Raw genomic sequence first — 22,451 nt, forward strand, 5'->3', positions numbered from 1 at the left:
TGCAAATGACGGAGCCCCCGCGCCACCAATGAGCAGCGGCCACGGCGAGAACGGGCCGCCGCGTGCGCGGGGAGCTAGGGCCGGTCCGGCACACGGGCTACAGCCACCGTCATGGGTGCGCTCGGCGCGGGCCGCCTGCTCCTCGGTAGGGCCCGGCGCGGGGGGGTCGGGCCAGCCAGGCTCTGGCTGGGACAGGGCAAGGTGGGGTCTCGTGCGGCTCCTCGGGGAGGAGGGAGCTGATGACCCTGACGCACAAAGCCGCTAGCCAGGCCGGGCCTGGGGCCTGGGGCTTGGTGCTTACGGCGCGCGGTCAGGGTCTGCCTGCCACAGGCAGCTGGGTCGGGTCGGGGCGCTCTTAAGCGCTGGTGCATGGCTACATCGCCTCTTCCCTGCGCTCGCCCTGGCGCTCGGCAGTTGGCAGCTTAGGGACGTCTTGAAGGGTTCGTTCGGGCCGAGCGGAGACGGGGCGACGCGGGGGGTGGACGAAGCCGTTGGAAGGCGGGTGGGAGAACGAGATCGTAGGCGTAGAGGAGGTGTCCTGCGAGCGTGGTGTAGTTGCACAAAAAGAGGACATCCAGTGAGATGGGTGGGAGACCTGAACTTTTTCACAGGTGAATTGACAGATGTTGCAGTGGGAGGTGGCAAAGAAACTGCAGCCCAGCTCTACCTAATAAGCATCCAAGAGGGCTTAGATGTGTTGGGGTGATTGTGTGCCACCCGTTCAAGCCCCTGAACGCACCTGCTTTTGTAGTGCCTTCGTGGCTGGACCCTTGTGATGGAGAGGCAGGTCACCCTGTTAGTCTGAAGGCGGAGATGCACCTTGTAGACCAGCTAAATCAAACATGCATAAGTTTTCATCCATGTGATGAAGTGAGCTCGAGGACATGAAAACTTGTGGCTGTCTGATTTAGTTACTAGTCTATAATAGTTGTTCTCAACCTTCTTAAGACTCAAGGCACCTGTTGGAAAATTCCAGTTTTTAGTCTTCGTTCCTTATTTTGGCTTGCAGAAAAATAACAGCAGGCTTTTTTGTGTTGCAGAGTACTCGGATAAACCACAGTTTTGGATTTCTGTTTGAAATATCTGGGTTTATCTTGTGAATCTGGCTTGTAAATCTAACCATTATGTCAGGTATCCAGGTTGTAGCTGTATTGGTCTAGAGGAAAAAGCCATCTGGGCTCATGGTAAAGGTGATATCTTTTATTAGACCAACATAATTTTTGCAGAAAAGAAATTTTTTTTTTTTTTTGCAAAAATCTTGTTGGTCTAATCAAAGATATCTCCTGTACTGTGAGCCCAGATTGGGTGCCACACAGTGATTAATTAAAGCAGTGGTATCCTTCACAGGATCTCAAGGAACCCCAGGGTATATTGACACCTGTTTGAGAATCACTGGTCTATAAGATGCATTTTTACCGTGCTTTATGGCTATCATACACACAGTAGCAAGGAGGACAAAGACTCCGCCCATCTGTATCAATGGTCTTTTTTTTGTCCAGGGACTTTCATGGGGTGGGAGAGTATCATGCTTGATGATTAAGTTTCTTTTCACACAGTGCACAAAATAGAATCAGGGCTTGCCTTTCTGGGAATCTTAAATATTTTTTTTAAACTGTTGGCTGTAGAGCATGTGAGCAGAACTGACACCATCACAGCTGGAAGTAACATTTAGGAGTTCAAGTAGGTCATATATTAAGATAGGCTTCTTAATCCTAGTGACCACTGCCCTAAGTTTCCTCTTCCTTGAAGAGTCCCAAAGGACAGCATTGTGACATTGAAGCCTGCTGTGAAGATTTGTAATGGTAAAAAATAAGAACTCAGCATTCAGGTTACTTGCAAATATCAGTGGACTTGAGGTGTGCATGCATGCTCCCTAAAGAAAAGAAAAATCAGAAATGTAACTATCTTGGTTAAATGGCAAAATTAAAAACATGTTGAATTCAAATTGGGAGTTTCTCTTAGCAAATGGAAATCTCAAATGAGAACAACAATGAGTTGAAACCAAAGAAGATAAAATACAAGAGAACATTTGAGGACAGTGCGAAAGACAAATGCAGCTTGAATATTTCAAGAGAGGAAGTAAGTGCTGAGGTTGCTCTTGCTTCCTGCATGAAAAAATACCAGCCACCTAGATGCTGTAACATGCACTTCAGGTGGTTGTCAAATGATGGGTTGTTGCCATTTGGAAATAGTGGTATTATACTGGAGAGTCATTGCTTTTGGTAACGTAAAGCATGTTTTGAGCTGTTTGCTCTTAAACTGGATCTTGTCTTGTATCTCCAGTGAGTGTTGGGGTGGGTATGTTGTTTTCCTGGCTGTCCATAACTAGAATCTGGTACACCAGGGAGACTGAGAGAATCTTTTTATCAGAAAGCGATGTGTTATGGATAGGGGGAGGAAGGACAGAACCCAGCTAATCCTTTCTTCACTTCAGAAAACCTTCCCTTAGGTATCTGTGAAAACAAAATGTGCAGCTTTTTTCTACCTCTATTAATAGTTTACCTTCCAACACATATACTACTTTTCTCTTAGAATCAGTGCACTATTTCCAGGTGGGTTTAGGATCCTGTACAGCTAAACTTTTGACAAGCAGTGGGGTGGTTTGACTAAACAGTACCATGTATAGCTCTGAAGGAGGATCTTGCCTATCTGGGTATAATGTACATCAACATGCGCATCAGACTTTCTTGCAAGATTGTCCTTCTATTGGATGGTTATGACAGAACCTGTCGGCAAGGAAAGTTCTCTTTCAAATCTCTGTCAATTGGTATTTAGCTTTTTTGCTATACAACAAAGTTTTCTATCTAATGCAGTTATAGCTGTTCCTATGTTTCATTCATTCCTATGCTGAAGCAAAATTACAAAGGTGTTTGGAGATTGTTGTGGTTTGCATTTTGCAAATATTTGAGTTTTCCTATAGGAAGCAATTTTACGGTTGAATGTTCTACTGAAGGCAAGTTTCAATTGTATGGCATAACAGCATGATTCTTTATTTCTGAGTTCTCCATCCATTGAGCATAAAAACTATTGTAAGACTGAGTAAATTTCACAACAAACTTAAATTTCCTGAAAATACATCTAAACTCAGATAAATTATCCACTTATGAAAAGGGTGAGAAATGAAAGAGTAGTTGAATAAATTCAAAGGATTCCACTTTTGATCCTAATCTGGCACAGGTATCTTAGGTGAGGGGTATTAACAACATAGAAACCCTTTTACCAGTTATACTGAGCTCAGGTCCTTGAACAGTTCTGATGTGCCTTCTGCCCTCTCAGTGTCTTAAACCTGCAACTGAGGGCAGCTGTTACTGTAGGTCACAGTGACTCACTACAGCAGTATGAGTTGTGTGAGAGTGCTATGTGTGTGTGAAGGGAAGGATCCGCTCTTTCATGTGAATAAATGTGCTCAAACCAATCGCTGGTTAAAAACTGAGATTTTTAAGTCTAGAAAGAGACCCCTCTGAGGCAATGGGTATAGTGGACAGGGGTTTAGGAGAGTTGTGTTCTGATTTGTTTTCTTGGCAGTGAAGGAGTGACATGCCTGTCTGCAAAATGAAGTAATGATGCTGACCTCTATAAAGTGCTTTGAGATGAACTGATGAAAAGGTAGATAAATATTAGAGCTGGGTGGTATTCTGGCCTTGGCTGACCACATGTACACTGGTCCCTAGATTGTTGTCATCACTAAAACAAATCTTCCAGAACAGTGGCCAATCCTCATTTTGAAACATTCCAGCTGGAGAATTCCCCACTTCCCCTCCTAGCTTGTACCAATAGTTAGTCACCTGGTGCACTGCTTGGATTCAGATGAAAAATGAAGTACGTGGCTTTGATGTGGTTGTCTCCAGCTCCTACTGTGCCTTTCTCTGATAAATTAATCCCATACTTACTTGAATATAAGATGAGGTTTTTTCACCCCAATCAGCCTGTGGAAAATAGCTCCTCATCTTATGATCATACAAGGAAACCCCATTAAATACTATGACAGCACTTTGATGAAAGGCAAAATCAGCATGTGCTCAGTAATGGAAACCCACTAGGAAGTTCAACAAAGTCCACACTATAAAACACCTGGCCCATATTGGGTAAAGATAGTGATAGGAGGCTACCACAAAGATAGGTTAGTATCATCTACCGGAATGAAACCTGCAGTAGAGCCCATTATATGTAGTCCCCTCAGTGTCAAGTCTTTTTCAAGTCATGGTGAACGACAACATTGAATACATTCTGACTCACTCTTTGCTCCCATAGCTGAGCTGCACCTTTCTTTCCTATTTCCAATTATTCATGTTTCTTCACCAGCCTTAAATGTCTGGCAGGCATTACCCAGAAACCCTCTGTTGCCCTCTCTCTTAGCCTGTTGTATATGATTAGTGTGGCCCTTCCCTCTGTGAGGAAGAGTCAGACCAAGTTCCCCTGCACCTCATCTGTATATAAATTTTATCAGTTATCACAAGTGCGGGCTGAAGCAGCGTGACAGGTCTTTGCCAACAGGACCTGTGCTAAAACTAGCAGTAATTGCTTCAGTTTTGCCTGCACTTAGTCTATGGTACATTGGTATCTGTAGTAACTTGCTTATATGCAAATTTTGCCTCTCACTTGTGCTCCGGAAGAGCAGGGTCTGACAGTTAAGAGTGGGGGAAAGAAGTAGTGGTGGGGGGAGGGGAGGGAAATGCCAAAAGCAAGAGGGCCACTTGACCACCCCGCCCCCGCTTTAAAAAATATATGTATATGTTTTCCCTCCTGTATTAGGGGGTGGGGGAAAAATTCATGGCAGACCTCCATTAATTAGGTTGTATACCTGGAAAATGATAACAAGTTTATGAATTTCTCCATATATAGAATCTGATTATTGGGGGCTTGGCATGTATTCAAGTAAATTCAGTGTCTGGTGTCTCTGAATTGTGAAGATGTTTCTAAATAAACTTTTTCTAAATAAGATGACTCGATCTTCCTTTTTGATAAGCCATAAAGACTGAGTTACTTAAGTCTTTCACTGTAAAGATTTTTTTTCCACCCTTGAATAATAAGGCTCCTGTTTGTTCCCTCTGTAATTTTTCAGGGGAATAAGATGCTGTCCTTCCATCACCTAACAGCTTGCAGAGTTGCACAAGGCTTGTGGATTGTGTGCTTTATTCCATAGGTGTGACCCAGAAGCTGGATTGTAGTCAGTTTTCATCCCAACAATATTGTAGGTTCAAGAACCCTTTAGGAGTAAGAATGGGAGAAACTCCAGCCTTTCTTCCTCCTGTTCTCCTTTGACTTCAATCCAGAACTGAGTGTAGCAACTCCTTGTTCCAGATCAATGTAGCCGAAAGCTGTTTAGCTAGCATGTTGCAGTTTTGGGGGAGAGCAGAAAGATCTTGCTTATGTACCGTTTAAGTCATGTTGTTGGATAAGGAACATGGTCAGCTGATTCTGTAGTTGCCCCGAGACCCTGAGGAGGTCCTGCATACTTCCAGAATGTGCACTCAAAGGCCTTGCCTGCTTGCTCTACTCTATATGCCCAGGTGGTTGCAGTGGCTCTTGTAAGCAAACCCAAATGCCTTTGTGGGGAGGTTTACAGGCCAGCACAAATTTGAGCCCCTTTGCTAGGATATGTTGGAAAGAACAGCATCTGTTGTCTAAAATTCTGTATTCCTGGCTATGTGAGTTCGGGTTTCTTTGTATGCAGAGGGGAAGAAGAGTAATGCATCATGCCTCAGCTTTCCTCCTGGCAGACTTGGGCTTCTTGCTATTTTCATTTTTGCTGCTAAAAAAAAAACATGGGGGAGTGACATGGCCCTGAACTTAGGAACCCACTGATATTTTTAATGGGAGGATAATTTGTGTTTTGTTCTAGGAGCTGTGAGCTGTACATTCTTCCTGGCAGTTAACAGTTTATATTCCTCAAGTGATGATGTGATAGAGCTAACACCGACAAATTTCAACAAGGAAGTCCTTCAGAGTGCCAGCTTGTGGCTGGTAGAGTTCTATGCACCGTGGTAAGTGTTATGGCTGTAGTATTAAGCAAAGTCCTAGTCAGCTCTTTTGCAAGAGGGGTGACTGACTTCTATAATCAACTAGCTTTCTTTTCACTCTTGCATCATGGAGGAATATCAAAGGTGACTCACTGGTTGATCCAGGATTTCCCTTCAGTTTCTGGCACACATCTCACTTAATATTGTTGTGGCCTTGTGGCCAGCAACGTTTCTCTCAATGTTGCCCTTTTCAGAGTTAGACTTTTAAGTCAAATATTTATTAGGCTTCTGAAAGCATAGTAATGTAATGTGTCAAACATGGTTTGTGTGTGTGTGCTTTCATAGGTACCTGAAAGAGAACACTGTTTCACTGTTTGGTTTTGGTGCTAATTGTTGCAAACCAACAAGGGCCACATACAAGTCTTAACTTTGGAAGGTTTCTGGGTAGACATGATGCGAGGAAGTGAAGTTGTATTGACTTGGTGTTCCCCCTAATAATGGGTAAAAACACAAGCCACTTGCAAAAAAAGAAAATCAGTTTATTCTTGCATATTTGTCTCTTCCCAAGTTTAAACTGATTAGATTTCTTAGATGTTCTGTGAAAGAGTTTATACTATCTTGGTTAAAAACTGTTTTTCCCAAAAGGTGTGGTCACTGTCAGAGACTCACTCCTGAATGGAAGAAAGCGGCCACAGCATTAAAAGTAAGTCTTGCATTTCCCCAGGTTTGTACTGAGGTGTGGGGATTGGTTTTCATCTGTTGTCATGGAAACAGACAGTAAATCTAAGGTTACATTTGCAAAAGTCCTGCTTGCCTTGGTCAGGAAGTGGCCATTGACAATAGGCCTATGCGAATTGGCAGCGATCCGATCTGGCTTCGGATCCAGCCGCTTTGGATAGCTGATCCAATCTGGAGCTCCGAACCAGGTTTCCGCCTCAATCCGGCCAAGGTGGCTCTAAAGCTTCAGAGCCACCTCAGATCCGGCCATAGGGTATAATGGGGGAATCAATATAAAATACCTATAACTTTGTTTTTTGTGTGATTTGGATGAAACTTGCAGGGATGGTAGCCCCTGCTGAGAGCATGAAAACTGCCAAGCTTCAAGAACATCGGTGCAGGGGTTTGGGGGGAACTGTACCCCAAATTCTTGAAAGCCAAACCCATGTCACGGCTGTGTGTTACATCGTGGGGGGGGGTGAAAACTGCCAGGGTGGTGGCCCCTGGTGAAGCCTCAAAGCCTGCCGAATTTCAAGAAGATCGGTACAGGGGTTTGGGGGGAACTGCACCTCAAGCTGTGGACGAGCAAAACTTGTGACATGGTGGACCCTGTGTGTTAAGGTGCAGCAGGGTGAAAGCTGCGGGATGGTGGCCCCTGCTGAGGCCACAAAGCCTGCCAGCTGTTGAGGAGATCGGTGCAGGGGTTCTGGGGCCTTGCACCCTTGGCTGCTGACGGACGAAACTTCTGACGTGTGCTTGTCAGACTGACTGTCTCTGTCTTGGGGCAGTTGATTATCTGTATTGATTCTTTCCTCTCCTTAGCCTGGTTTTGTAGGTGCTAATTGACGTCAATTAACTGGCTTTGTTAGCTGGGTCCTGTATATTGAGCTGGTCCCTGAGTGAATCATGATTGATTGGTAACTGGTAACATGGTAGCTTAGCAGCCAGGCTTGCGGTAGTGTCTCCCGCCCCCCCCAAGATGGAGACAGTCAGTTCATCCAAATCAGACAAAAAACAACAAAGTTTATAGATATTGTATTGTTTCCCCATTATACCCCGTGGCCGGATCTCCGAGGCGGCTCCAAAGTGCTTGGGAAGCTCTGAACCACTTCTGGAAGCCTAATGAGGCCAGCACTCTGATCCGGATATGCTGCCTCGTACCCTGAAGCGTCCGAAGCTTCTCCAGATCCAAAGCTCTGTCCAAAGCCTCACACAGCCCTAACTGACAGGCAAATTGAAAGTTGGCAGTGACCTCCTCTACTTTGATTTTTCTGTTCTAAATTATGCACTTTAACAAAGAAAGTTAAAAGAGGAGTTTGCATTTACAGCTGTTTCTGTAAGTCTGAACAAGTGATTACACACAGACGATCAGTTTAATATCGAGTACTACTGCTGTTTAGGGACTATCTCCTTATTGGTTGCTGCCCTTTCTATCTGTTGAGATCCCAGAGCCTCCATGTACCTGACAATTTTTTTTACTTGTTCTTCCTGTCTGATTAGTATCTCTCAAGTGCATTACATTACAGTGGCTCTTTAATTTCAACAGGGTGTGGTGAAAGTAGGCGCAGTGGATGCAGATAAGCACCAGTCGCTAGGTGGTCAGTATGGTGTTAAAGGATTCCCAACTATCAAGATATTTGGAGCCAACAAAAACAAAGCAGAAGATTACCAGGGTAAATCTTGTGCAGTCCTATATGTTGTGTTTTAAAGACAATGGTTAGCACTGCTCACATGTACTGTCAAACATTAGGTACTGTATACTCCTGTCAGCCTTGGGATTGATAAAAGGCTGTGTGCTAAGGTTGTTAACTTGTTTCTGAGAGAGCCTTATGCCTCTGATAGCCCTCAAAACTGTCAGTTTCTGGTCAAGTTTTTTCCAATATTTTAACAGTTTCTTTCTATGCATACACCATGGGTTAAGTGAGTACACAAAGGGTATTTGCAGGTTGTGTTGGTAGTGGCAACTGTAATTGCAGTTGGTACCTTGCATGGGATTTCCTTGCATTTTGGTTTTTGAGGAAGTGCATTTGAAGAGAATTAATCTAAATTAATGGAATCCTATCACACAGCACTATTAAGGTCCAGTCCTTTTCCCGTTGAAGCATCTGGAGGAGAATGGGACACTACATCTCAGCTTATAAAACTAAATAAGCACCATATTTAACTGTCTTGTAACTCTCTGGTTATTTATTTTGCTGTGTTGTAGGGGGTAGGACAAGTGAAGCTATCGTTGATGCTGCATTAAGTGCTACTCGATCTATGGTAAAGGAGCGTCTCAGTGGCAGAAGTGGTGGATACAGTTCTGGAAAGCAGGTATGTGTCGGGGAATGAATAACCCCTTTGTTTGTTTGTATCCTCCAAGATGGTTTTGCCAAGTGACCGTGGTGCACAGGTGGTACGGTTTTGTGTAATGTCTCTTGCAAGTTAGAGGCATGAGCTCTTAAGACTTGTATATTGCTAGAAGATAGTGAGGAGAACTTCATTCATTCTTGCTAGTACAATACCTACACCATGTCTGGAAGAGCATGGGATGTGGGTCTTGATGCATGGGCAGCTGGTGCCACCCGAGTCAGGGAGTATGTGCTGCAGAATACTATGTAATGTGGTATTAAGCATGTTGGTATTGCTTCCATGGAACATCCATTGTCTGCCGGCCTCCCTCCTCCCATCCCCAGCAGCATGTGAGGAGCCGACTTCAGCTGTGTGCCACTTTTCCTGGCCGGTGCTGACCTGGCTGGGTCCATCCCATCCGGAGCAGCATGTGGCTGAAATTGGCTTCCCAGGTGCTGCTGAGGATGGGAGGAGTCCGGCCGGGTCTGCACCGGCCAGCAGAAGTGGCGGCGGAGCTGTGTGCCGCTCGGGACAGAACGAGTCTGGCCAGAGAGGCAGGGGCTCAGCTGCATTTCCCCCCTGCCTGCATCAGTCAGTCCCAAGTGGCACATGGCTCCACCACTGCTTCTGCTGGCTGATGCTGACCTGGCCAGCCTCCTCTCATCCCCAGCAGCATGTAGGAAGCCAGCTTCAGCTGCATGCTGCTTTTCCTGGCTGGTGCCAACCCAGCTGGGCCCATCCCATCCAGGGCAGCATGTGGCTGAAGCTGGCTTCCCACGTGATGCTGGGGGTGCCCAGCTGGGTCAGCACTGGCCAGCAGAAATGGCAGTGGAGCCTCCTGCCTTTTGGGACCAGCTGGTGCAGGTAGGGGGAAAGTGCAGCAGCACATGGGGAAGCCGCTGCTTGATGGGGGATGGGCTGGCTGGGCTGCACCAGGGAGGGAAAGCTGTGGCTGATTCCCCTGCAGCTGTGCTCTTTGCTTGTTTAAGACAACAGTGTGCTCAAGAACAGAGCATGAATGATCTGGGCTCCAACGTAAATCTTTGTAAAAATACTGTCCAGTGTTTGGATGGTGTTCTAGCTTCTGTTTCTCTTTGTGAGGGATTGGGGGTTCAACTTGTTACTTGTTGAAGATGTGTTACTAACACATTGTTAATTCAATAAAAGTAAATCTTCTTGAAGATCATTCTCAAAATGCCCACATTTTGTTGCTTTGATTAGTTTCCACTCTGGCTGATATCTTTTCCACATTTGATCTGTCAACTTGCATTATGCTTCTTTCATTCGTTGAGAAGTGAGTAGAAGCAAAAGTGTTTATTTTAGTCAAGTGTTTGGTATTATTTCATTGTTGTTTTTATATTGTTTTTATTTTGGATTTTAATCCACATTTCATTTTCACTTCCTGCAACTTCAGTGGTGTCAAAGGTCACGTGACATCACTTCCTGATGTGATGCTGCTTCCTGTGAGGTCTTTGAATATGGCTTACCAGCCCACTGAGTGATTAAAAAGTTCATGATCCAGCCCCGCATTCAAAAAGGTTGAACACTGAAAACCAAGCCTGGTGCGTGGTGCCAGTGGTATCCACATTACCTCATTTCTGGCACTGACACACATGTGAGGGTATGAGTAGGCACAGTTTATTGCGTCAGCAGCAAGACTGAGCTCCCTGCTGAAGCAGTCCTCGAGTTTCTAGGATCTAATTCAAAAGATACAGACGGGAGGGGTGACAGCCATTAATCTTTGTTTTAACTTATGCATCTGCTTAATGGAATTGTTTTAATGCTATCAACATGGAGTTATCAGAGCTAAGTTTGTTAGCTTTCTATACTTCTGTTTTGACTTCTGTCCACAGACTTAAACTAGTAACATAAAATCCAGACAGTGAAAGGGTTAACAAGACCAGAGTTTGTCCCAAGGTCTCTGGGCACCTTAAGTACCTATAAAATGAACAGGGTTATTAGGTTCAAGCTCTGAACTGCAAAACGTTGAGGTAGGGTAACCAGAGAAAGTAAAAATCCTCCAGAAATCCAAGTGTGAATTTTCTTTCTCCACCCCCCGCCCTTTCTTCTTGCCTCACATATGCTCCTAAATCTTGTTGTCAAAAGTGATGGTCCAGTTGACTCTTAAGGTATTGTGTGAGCCCTTCCTTTCTGTTGAAAGTCAATGGGTTTTAGTTACCTTTTGATAATGGAATGTGTATTACTAAATACATTGGATACCCTGAAATCTTTTGCTTTTAATCTAAGGTATTGCTACCAAAATTGATTAGAATTTTTCTACCTTGATAGTTTCTTTTGTAGTTTTACCTGTGAGACCCTTGGGGAGGAGAGTGAGCTGAAAGGTTTTTAACTCCTAAGACCTTACTTCTGAGCTTTCAAGCTTAGCAAGATAATCTTGTTAATTCTTGAAGACCTGAAAGAAGGTCTGTCTTCCTGTTTCTTGGGTTTTGTCAGTATAGCCAATTGCTTATAGCTGTTGAAGAAGAGGCTGTTTAAGTGCATATGAACTGTTTTGGGCAGAGGCTGTGGGGAAAAGCAGTTGATTGACTTTCGTTTTAATTGGAGTGATGATAAGGAAATCCAGGACACCCCCTTTCTACCTCTGCCCCAGTTCTCCCAAGTCACTGATGCTCCTGGAAGCAGAGGTGGGGGTGGGATGGTGCACCAGGCAGTGGTATCTGCTGGCATTTTGCCGCTTCATCTCCCTGCTGGACTGTGCCCTGCATTTCTGGGATACTCATTTTAATTCACGCCTACCAACTGGGACCAGATTCCAAAATCTAGGGCTGTCTCAGCTAAACCGGGAGGTATAGTCACCCTACCTTTTAATTGATGTTTTATATTTCTTGACCTACAGAGCAGCCGAGAAAGCGGTGACACGGATAAGAAGGATGTAGTTGAGTTGACTGATGACACCTTCGACAAGAACGTCGTAAATAGCGATGATGTCTGGCTGGTGGAATTTTATGCCCCTTGGTGTGGACACTGCAAAAAGTAAGTGAAGCTGTTGGCAGTTCACCTGCAATTGATCCTTTGCTATGTATTAAGTATGCAGGCAGCCATATATCTTGAAATGGGACCTTGTGTCTGCTTTGGTATAAGTGGGTTTGTACTCTAGTTTTCCCGCCCCAAAGTTTTCCCTCTGGTTAAGAAATTTAAGTCTAATGTGCTCATTAGAGCACCATGTCAGCACAAGAATTTAGCATTCCTTGGACTTGCAAAGAATGGATTCGCTGCCAGTTGTAGCCAGTGACGAGATTCCCAGCAAAGGGGTCAGGCTCTCAAAGCGTGTTTTGTTTATTTTGTTTTGCTTTTCATGTTAAGATTATCTGTATTCTTAACACAGAACTCCATTTCATCTGAGAGATTCTAGTTAACTGTCATGTCTTGAAGAATTGCTCTTCTGTCAAGGGGGTTCACTGTAGTTTCACTTACTTGTTTTTAAAAGAACAATTGCTTGTAACACTAAAAAACTGTCTTGCTTTCTAGTCTGGAGCCAGAATGGGCAGCTGCTGCCACAGAAGTGAAAGAACAAACTAAGGGCAAGGTGAAGCTAGCTGCTGTGGATGCCACAGTAAATCAGATGTTGACTAGTCGATATGGGGTGAGTCTGCAGTTTCCAAATTCCTTTCCCTCTAGTTACAGGATGTGGGATAAGGTGTGTTCCACTCTATACCAGAAAAAAAATTGTACGGTGGCACCAATATTTTATTTTACTGTGAAGCACTAAAAATATATTGGAAACAATTGTAACAATTTGTAGAAAAAGCAGTAGCTATTCTGATTTGGAGGGGGTGCAGCATAGAGAAGTGTAGAGAACATAGCTGTGGATGTCTAGCAAGTATATCAAAGATCTTGACAGCTTACTGCCACAAGGCCTGGCATAATTCTGTACTTTTATACCACTCTACAAAGTCTCATCCTAAATTAAATAACCACTTCTTTTGGACAGGCTCTCTTGTACCTGGGTCAGGGTGCAGCAGTTATTTCCAGAGTGCAGCTGTCATCTTATCTAACTTCTAGTCATCTAGCTGGAAAAATTCCAAAGATGTTAAGCTATACAGCATAGTGAGACTGCAGGCACAGAACTTGATGCTCCAGTAAACAGCTCCTTCCCTCAAGGAGGCTGGTCTGCATGGAAGAACTAAGCATTAAGGCTCGTATTTAGCTGTAAAATAACTTACAAAAGGTGGAAAGGGAAATCCAAATAGCATGTTGGTAAAGGGTTGAAATACACTTGTAACTGCTCGTCAGTTACTGTAGGCCAGTCACTGCAGGCACAAAGTTAAGTTCTGATTTTTATTAAATGTGCAGGGCAGAGGATACCAGAGTTCACCCTCTGTCCATAAGTGCCATGGGCATTAATCTCTCCCTTGGAAGCATGACAGAAGGCAGTGTAGGGTGACACCGTAGCAACTAATTGCTTCAGACGGGCATAAGCTTTGCTTGACAGATGCTGTGAATGGATGTGAAGAGAACAGAGGTACTGAACAGAAGGAATAACATGAATTAAATATGAACCCTAGGGAAGGGGAGAGGAAAGGATAGGAGCAGGCGGTACTGCTCAGATGTGCAGGTGGGTTGACGAGATCAAAAGGGATAAATAAAGTAGTTAGCCCTTATGCCCTTCAATAGTTTATAAAAGCTAGTCCAGGTAATGAGGTAAGAATCTATAATAGTCTCTATTGAGTTCATACATAACACAATCCAGTCTGGATGTTTTCTTGTTCTTCAGTTTTATATTCAAATCGGTTTTTAATGTTGATGGAATGTGCAGAGAGGTTGAAGTGTTTTGCTGCAGACTTTTGTAGACTGATTGGACGCTAGTTTGACATCATTCTTTCACATAGAGATCACCCCATCTGTCCACCATAGAGGTGATCATGGAATACTAGATCAAAGGCTTTTTTTGAAGTCAAGATGTATGACATCAATCTCTTCTCCCTTGTCCAGGTGACGGATCACCTGGTCATAGAAGGAAATGAGATTGGTCAAGCAAGACAAACCCGTCCTGGCTATCCCTTAGGATGTTGGCGTCAGCCAGCCCGACGGCCTCTTTAATAAACTTTTCTAAGATTTTCCCTGGGATAGGAGTCAAGCTGATGGGCCTATAGTTTGCTGGATCCACTTTCCTCCCCTTCTTGAAGATGGGCACCACATTGGCCTTCTTCCAGTCTTCGGGCACTTCACCAGAGCACCAGGAGTTCTCGAAGATCCATGCCAGGGACTAAGCTATGATGCTTGCGAGCTCCTTGAGTACCCTGGGGTGTAAACTGTCAGGGCCAGCTGACTTGAAGGTACCCAGCTTCTTAAGGTGTTCCTTCACAAGGTCAACATTGATGGAGGCTAAGGAATCTCCCTCACCCAGGCCTTCCCATCCCATAATGGGCAGGGGCGTCGCCCCTTGGGACTGTGAAAAACTGACGCAAAGTACTCATTTAGCAAGTTGGCTTTTTCCTGGGCGTCGGTTGTCAGTTGTCCCGTCTGGCTTAGCCGGGGTCCAGTGTTGCGCCTTGCTTTTCCTCCAGCTCCCCACATATCTAAAAAAGGACTTTTTATTGTCCTTGATACTTGTAGCTAGCTGGAGTTCTGTCGCAGCCTTGGCTTTCCTGGTTTGGTCTCTGCAGGTCCAGACCAGAGCAGAATATTCCTCCTTGGAGGTGGATCCAGTACTCCATCCTTTGTAGGCCTTCTTTTTAGATGCAGGAGGTCCGCCAGTTCCCTGCAGAGTCAAGGGGGCTGCTGTGCCCTTTTTGCTGCCTTTCCTTTGAGATGGAATAGACTTAGCTTGTGCATCCAGGATCATTCCGTTGAGGAGCAATCACTCATCCTCAACTCCCCTCCCCTTTGGGTCATGGTCCCTTAGGGCCTCGGTGACAAGCTTACTGAGCTTGTCAAAGTCAGCTTTCCTGAAGTCGATTTATTCACCAATGCCATTCATGCCTTACCAACTTGATTGCCTTCTGTGATTAATTAGATGACTAGTTCTGGATGTAGGGAGACTAGTGGATGTGGTATACCTTGATTTTTGGCAAGGCTTTTGATACAGTCTCCCACAACGTTCTCGCAGGCAAGCTGAGGAAGTACGGGCTGAATGAATGGACTATAAGGTGGATAGAAAACTGACTGAATCATGGTGTTGGAGGGTAGTAATCAATTACTCTGTCTAGTTAGCAGCCAGTATCAAGTGGAGTGCCCCAGGGCCTGGTCCTGGGTCTACTTTTGTTCAGTGTCTTCATCAACAAGCTGGAAGATGCATACAGCAGGGTTTGTCAGCTGGGGTTATGTGTACCCCTAGAAGTACTTGGGAAGGCCCCAGGGGGTATGTGGAGGGGGCAGGGCTGCCAGCACTTTGCACTGCTTGAACTGCTTTGCACCCTGCACTGCTAGTGCTTCTGGTTTTGCTGTTGTGTGCCGTGCAGGGAACCCCCTCCCTCCCCCACCCTGCTTCTCAGCTGGCTGCCGGGGGTAGACTAGCTAAAAAAGGTTGAAAACCCCTGGCAAAGAGTGCAAAGTCCAGCAAGTTTGCAGATGATACCAAGGTGGGGGGAGTATTAGGTACGCTGGATGGTAGGGCTAAGATTCAGAGAGACCTAAACAAACTGGAAGATTTGGGCCAAAAGAAATACCATGAGGCTCAACAAGAACAAGTGCCAAGATCTGCACTGAGGATGGAACAATCCCATGCACCAGTACAGGCTGAGTGGTGACTGGGTGGGCAGCAGCTCTGTAGAAAACTACCTGGGGGTTACAGCAGACAATAAGTTGAATATGAGCCAGCAGTGTGCCTTTGTTGTCAAGAACAAAGATGTGTTGCCAGTAGGTCAAGGGAAGTGATTATTCCCCTCTATTCTGCACTGGTGAGGCCGTATCTAGAATATTGTGTTTAGTTTTGAGCCCCCCGCTACAGAAAGGGTCTAACCGGAGGGCAGTGAAAATGGTGAGGGGGCTGAGGGACATGACTTCTGAGGAAAGGCTAAGGGAAGTGAGCATGTTAATGTAGAGAAAAGAAGACTGAGAGGGGATTTTATAGCAGCCTTCAACTGCCTGAAGGGGATGTTCTCAGTGCTGGCAGATGACAGAACAAGGAGCAATGGTCTCAGGTTGCAGAAAGGGAGGTTTAGGTTGAATATTCGGAAAAACTTTCTCACTAGGAGGGTGGTAAAGCACTGGAACAGGTTACGCAGAGAGGTTGCGGACTCTCCATCCTTGGAGGTTTTTAAGACCCAGCCTTGGCTGGGATCATCTAGTTGGGGATGGTCCTGCTTTGAACAGAGGGTTGAACTAGATGACCCTGTGAAGTCCCTTCCAATCCTAATTTTCTATGATTCTGTGTTGTAGCCCAATAATTCAATTATCATGGCAGTTACCCAGGTTCTGCGCCCTTTTTGCTGAGAGGGAGTTTGAACCTGCATCTCTGACTGCCCAGCACAGTTCTCTAACTACCAGCACACCACAGATTAGGCATATCTAGTCCCTTTTCAGGCACTTCTTTTGAAGGTGGACCCATGGGCAGCCAAGAGGGAGAGAAAGCTGAGGCCAGGTCAAAAAGAATAAGTTAGTGTGTGCATGGCTCAGGAAGGTAGATGCAGCTACAGAAGGAAGCAGGCTTTGGATTCTAGCCTGGTTCCTTGCTGCCACTGGGGCAGAAACTTCCCTACTGCACTGTTCTCCATCCACTTTCTCCACTGCCTGTTGAATTCAAGGGGCAGTAGTTCAGTTTCATAGGAAGGAATGAAGTAGGGTCCAAGTAATCTGTAACTTGTGGCATGGTGTTCAGAGTGCTGAATTGAGAAATCGGAGAGATGCAGGTTCAACCCCACTCCCCAACCTCTGGCAAAGAATACTTAAAACCCAGGTGTCTGGCTGCCTGGGCAGGTGCCCTAACCATTCAAGTGCTAGTGATGAAACACAGGAAGGTCCACCCCTCCCCTTTCCCCTTCCTCTTGCCACCTATCATTTTTCCAGGACCTCCACTCAGGTTTATTTGCATGTGTATGTGTACATGCCTGGCCGGTGCATGTCCAGATCGAGTTGACATGTCCATATTTATGCATCCACACCATAGAGGCAGGGCCAAAACCACCCAGGCCTGCAGGTAGAAAACTGCCATTTTGATGCCCAAAGGGCAGTAGAATTCCATTCTTGGTGTTCAGACTTGGAAGCTTTAACCAGGTGTAGTGTAGCCATACCTTGTCTTGATACTAGACTATCTCCCTTCAGCTTGATTACATTATGGGAGTATGCTCCATTTCAACCAAAAGTTTTGAACTGATGGCTTTTGAACTTCTCTGCAGATTCGTGGATTTCCTACAATTAAGATCTTTCAGAAAGGAGAAGACCCTGTTGATTATGATGGTGGAAGAACAAGAGCTGACATAGTTACTCGTGCTCTGGATCTATTTTCTGATAATGCCCCACCACCTGAGCTGCTAGAGGTATCTCTGACTCTGTAACACCAACTTCTTTGCTTTTTCCCTCCTGTCTGTCCTTTAAAGCTAGCAGTTATTTTTTACAGAAAATGTTGACTGTAAATGGCTAAAATAAGGCATGTAGACCCCTTCATCTGGGTCAGACATACCAGGGGATCACAACTTCAGCTACTAGAGCCTCATGTATTAAAGGATCTAAGTGAAGGTGTGTGGTCTACACCATGGATGTAGGGAAAGCAGTGGCAGTACAAACTACCACATCAGCATATTTGAATCCTTATTCGGAAGGAAAGGGTGAAAAGGTAGTTGAGACTGATCTGCCCTTAAATCCTTTGCCTCCCAACTGAGGCTACATTGTGGTGGATTTAGAAAGTCATGGCAATTTTGAAATAAAACCACACTTTGTGTGCAGTGAGTAGGGAAACTACACAGCAGCATGGAACACTGGTGGCATGGTCAAAAGTGCACGCAGTTGACAACTATGTGGAAAAAGTGATGTCCAATAAATTATCATTGCACACAAAAGGGTTTATTTTTAAATTGATACTTTCTCAAGAACACTCAGGTAGGTGCCTCTCGTTAAGAACTAGGAGGAAACCATTCTCTGTTAACTCTTATTTTCACTTGATGTGCTAGATTTTAATCATTGACCAAAAAGCAGGAGCTTTGGGGCAACATGGAGCAAAAAATTGCTGCCTCTATTTTACTAGTGCTTTTCCCTCTAGCATATGATTAAAATCGGCATACTGAAGGACTGGCTAGTTGACTTTCAGGATTAAACTAAAACATTTTGGATACGACAGAGGGCAGTGATGCTATTGAACAAACTTAGCCATGAAGCTTTGTGGCGATTTGTATTTCAGGTAGAGAATTTGGCATCGTTAATAACTTTATACATGGGCAGATTTGGGAGGCATTTTGCCCTCTGAGTGTACCTTTTCGTTTCTTTTTAAATGGCTCCAACAGAAGCACTGAAATCACTGTTCCTTCAGTGCAGTAGAATTCTTAGTGCTGAGGTTCTGGTATCACCACCTCTTACAACATTGCAACACTACCCATTTAGGTTATTTTAAATAGATTCATCAGTAAGCTTCCAAGAGATACTTTCTCCATTTGGCAAGCGACTACATCTTACGTACTCTGTCCTTACATTCGGGTATGGATTGTCTACAGGGCATTATATGGTGTTTCAGAAGAGTATCCCTTTAACTGACTTTGGTGTGTTCCCACAGAAGTAATGGTCTCTCTTTATTACAGCAGTTTTTTTTTCTAAGTATGGCAAAGTTAGAGCCTAAGACCACCATTGTGTACTAGGTTATAAGATGCCATGACACCTGTGGTGTCCCCTGTCTTTTATCCCAGGTCATTAATGCAGATATTCTGAAGAGTACCTGTGAAGCTCATCAGCTCTGTATCATTGCTGTCCTGCCTCATATTCTGGATACAGGTAGAATGAAATAAAGCATTAATCTTTCTTGCTTAATAAATTCATAGAAGAGCTGTTTCTAACTTGGTCCAATTCTGTCTAACAGGAGCATCGGGTAGAAATTCCTATTTAGAAGTCATGTTAAAAATGGCAGAAAAATACAAAAAGAAAATGTGGGGGTAAGTGTTATCACTAACTTGGCCATTCTTCTTGATAACAGGGTGCTATGTTAGCAAGGAGTTTGGGGAAGACCTTGTGTGCCCATTGTGGTTCTATTTAATTCCTAAATTAAGACATGCCCACAATAATTAGATTCTTTACATAGAAAATTAATAAATGTGTTGTTTTGTTTTTCCATATATAGAATATAATTACTGGAAGGTTATTTTTAATTCATTTCCCCCGCCTCTTACTGTTGCAGAGGGGAGGCAGATGGTTTAGGGAGGTCAAACAGCTTGCCCTCTGCTTGTGCCACCTGTGCAGACGCCTCCCCTTCCCCATCTCTCCCAGCCTCTGCTTCCCTTCTCCCCTTACCTTTACTCTGCACGAATGGGTTCCATCTCTGGGGCATGGAGCAGGGCCTCAGCCCTGCCTCTGTAACAGCTTTGTAGGCTGTATGCTGCTATTACAGGCCAGGCTGGGGCTGGGCTAAGTGTCATAAGCTGAAGCATGCATGGAGCCTGCTGGTCCAGAGTGAGGGAAAGGGGCAGGTGGAAGAAGCAGAGGCTGTGGTGTTGGAGGAAGATGGCAGGGTGCAGAGGCACCTGGGGGGTGGGGTAAGAGCATGCAGCAGCTGTGGCTATGCCTTCAAGTCTGGGTAGGGGCTGGAGTCCTAGCCATAGCAGCTGCCTGCCCCCTACCACCTTGTACTTGATTCTAAGAGGAGCCTTTTCCCTCGTGTTGAAATGGGAGGGGAGGGGGGCAGGGAACTTCTTTTCTAGAATTGACTAAATGCAGTATATAGGTACTGCAGGTATGTGCCCATCTCTGGAAAGGATTTTTGCATACAAATCAGAAGCCTGGTATAGTAAAATCACAGTGAATGAATAGCTGGATGTTTTGCAGCCAGTATGACTGGCTCACCTGTCTCTAAGGAGTCTAGAGAATCAATGGCTTGCTTTCTTCTTTTTCCATGGTTTTTCTCTTAAAATATCAAAATTAAGTACTTGGGTTTATGCTGTTAACTTTAATAAATTAGATTATAAAAGGTTTGTGTCTCCACACTGAATACTGGAAATAAACTCTTAGCCAGGGGTTGGCAACCTATAGCTTGCAGGCCAGATCTGGTCTACAAAGAAGTTGGCTCCAGCCTGGGAAAGTCTGAGACTATCCACCCTGGAGAGACATGGGAGGTAGTGTCATGAAGAAGGAAGAGGGATCACCAGGTTGTTTGGGTGATCTGGGAAGCAGATTTGGAGTGTGTGGCACAGAGGCTGGGTCACAAGCTCTGGCCTGCAATGGCAAAATACTGCCAACCCTTGATCTAAGCTGTAAAATATGTCTGGCTTCTTTGGAGTCGTCTCTTGGAAGTTAGTCTTTTTGTTTGACTTCTGAAATAAGAATTAGAACCATCTTGGTCGTGCTTTGAGTTCCATGGAGTCTATGGGCTCTTTTTCTTTCTTTCTTTCTTTCTTTTTTCTTTTTCTTAATTCCTCTAGAATGAAGGGTAGGACTGCTTTTGCAGAGCATGGTAGAGAAATATGATCTTCCTAAGAAGATGGGAGGTGATATCTTAAATATGACCTGAGCCAGCCAACTCCTTTGCAGAAAATCATCACAAGAGAAACTAAGTTAGCCAGTTGGGGAATTAAATTGACTGAAACATGTTTCTTCTGTTCTCTTCTTGGAAACTTCAGACTTAATTCAACCATTTATGTTGTTTGTTGTTGTAGAATAATGGGGCTGAAAGGAACTTTAAGCATCACTTAGTCCTGGGGTGTCAAACTCATTGAGAGTTGTGGGGCCCATCTACAGACCTGATAGGGCCCACAGACTGGCCCTACGGACTGCACCCAGTGCAAAGAGCTGGTGAGGTACAGGTGCCACGTGCATTGTGCACCAGACCAGCTTTGCGCACCACATGCAGTGTGTGAGACTGGGACTGGCACATACTGTATGCGGTGCGTGGTGGTCTGCCACAGGCAGCACCATGAGCCAGATGATGGGGCTCTGCCCAGGGGCCATATCTTCAATGCCTAGTCCAAGCCCGAATTCATGTATGTGACTTGACCCATTTTAAGCCTTGTTTGCATGATCTGGTTAGACTAATTACAGAGCACTGCAGGTTTGCTGATTTGAATAGCGAAAGACTGTGAAGACCTGAGGTTCTTCAGTAGCACGGACATGGTTGCTATACTGCTGCGTTACAGAATTCTTGCCTTGTACAGGGCTGCACAGATTTCCACCTACTGTAGTTGACATCACTCTGTAGGACAAGGATACATTTGTTAATGTCCTGTATTGCTTTTTTTTCTTCAAGGTGGCTGTGGACAGAGGCTGGAGCTCAGTCTGACCTGGAAAGCTCCTTAGGAATTGGAGGATTTGGATACCCAGCAATGGCTGCAGTTAATGCTCGGAAGATGAAATTTGCCCTTCTGAAAGGATCTTTCAGTGAACAGGGGATTAATGAGTTTCTCAGGTATAAAAAAAAAAAAAAAAGAAGTCTTTTGTGTCAAGTGGAAAAATGGTTGCATCTTTCAGTAACTATAGCTGTGAATGGGTTTTGCAATAACATGTTCCATAATAGTGCCTGGGGTAAATTCCTATTCCGAGATCTGAACTCCTTAATAAATACTGTTTAGTTTGGGATTCTTGTTTGGGGGCTGGAGAGGAGACTCTCAGAAAATATAAGTCCCTGTCTCTGCAAACTGCCTAATATAACTTTATTTGAAGCTCTGCCTGAAGAGGGCTTGCAGGATCATACTAGGCCCTTAAGCCTTAAGGGTGCATGTACACAAGTGCAAAGCGTGCTTTGACACACTGTAATTACAACATGTCAGAGCAGACTTGATTAATCAAGTCTGCTGGAGTGTGATAATTGCTGTGTTCCAGGAACCTCTCACATCTTGTGTATCAGCGTCCCTGTGCTTCAAAATGGAAGTGGGGGCACTTGAACTAAAGTTTATCTAACAAGTGCTTTAGTTCAAGCCTCCCGCCACCATTTTGAAACACCAGGATGCCAATACACAAGCTGCTGCAACACTTGAATTAGAGCATCTCTCAGAGCTGCTCGAAGTGAAGTGCCCTAAGTGTCCAAATACTTGGAAGTAGTTAAGGAGGCAGTAAGTAGTAACAGCAGGAGATCCAGCTGTCTCAGCTATGTAGCAGATTGTGATTATACTAACAGTTCTAGTCCAATAAAAAGCCATTCTTTTACACTGTGTGAAGATGAGTCTGCATCATTTCTGCTTCCCTTAGTTTTAGTAGTGTATTGTAGAGCTGGATAGGGTTTTCTGCCTTTGCCTTTGCCCAGTGTTTGTTGTATGAAACACAGTTTTAATTAATGGTTAAAAAGTTGGTTTTGTGCGTGTAGAATCAAAGTGAAAGTATCAAAGCCTAGTAGAAAATAGCAGTGCAGATCATAAC

The 22,451-nt window shown here is 44.6% G+C and overlaps 1 protein-coding gene across 1 annotated transcript in view; it reads left to right on the plus strand.

Annotated features, from left to right (window-relative positions):
- The window catches only part of PDIA6 (protein disulfide isomerase family A member 6), a 26,443-nt gene continuing 3,992 nt past the window's right edge, over positions 1-22,451 (plus strand). Inside the window, exons 1-11 of the mRNA XM_090032104.1 lie at positions 1-145; positions 5,843-5,984; positions 6,606-6,663; positions 8,224-8,350; positions 8,884-8,990; positions 11,866-12,002; positions 12,498-12,612; positions 17,306-17,446; positions 18,803-18,887; positions 18,973-19,045; positions 21,346-21,504. Coding sequence (XP_089888230.1) covers positions 112-145; positions 5,843-5,984; positions 6,606-6,663; positions 8,224-8,350; positions 8,884-8,990; positions 11,866-12,002; positions 12,498-12,612; positions 17,306-17,446; positions 18,803-18,887; positions 18,973-19,045; positions 21,346-21,504 — 1,178 coding nt within the window. The 5' untranslated portion in view covers positions 1-111. The remainder of the gene's footprint in view (positions 146-5,842; positions 5,985-6,605; positions 6,664-8,223; positions 8,351-8,883; positions 8,991-11,865; positions 12,003-12,497; positions 12,613-17,305; positions 17,447-18,802; positions 18,888-18,972; positions 19,046-21,345; positions 21,505-22,451) is intronic.

This window comes from Crocodylus siamensis, chromosome 1 (genome assembly GCF_052110815.1).
Source record: "Crocodylus siamensis isolate JL-2025a chromosome 1, ASM5211081v1, whole genome shotgun sequence".
In the NCBI taxonomy this organism is placed as follows: Eukaryota; Metazoa; Chordata; order Crocodylia; family Crocodylidae; genus Crocodylus; species Crocodylus siamensis.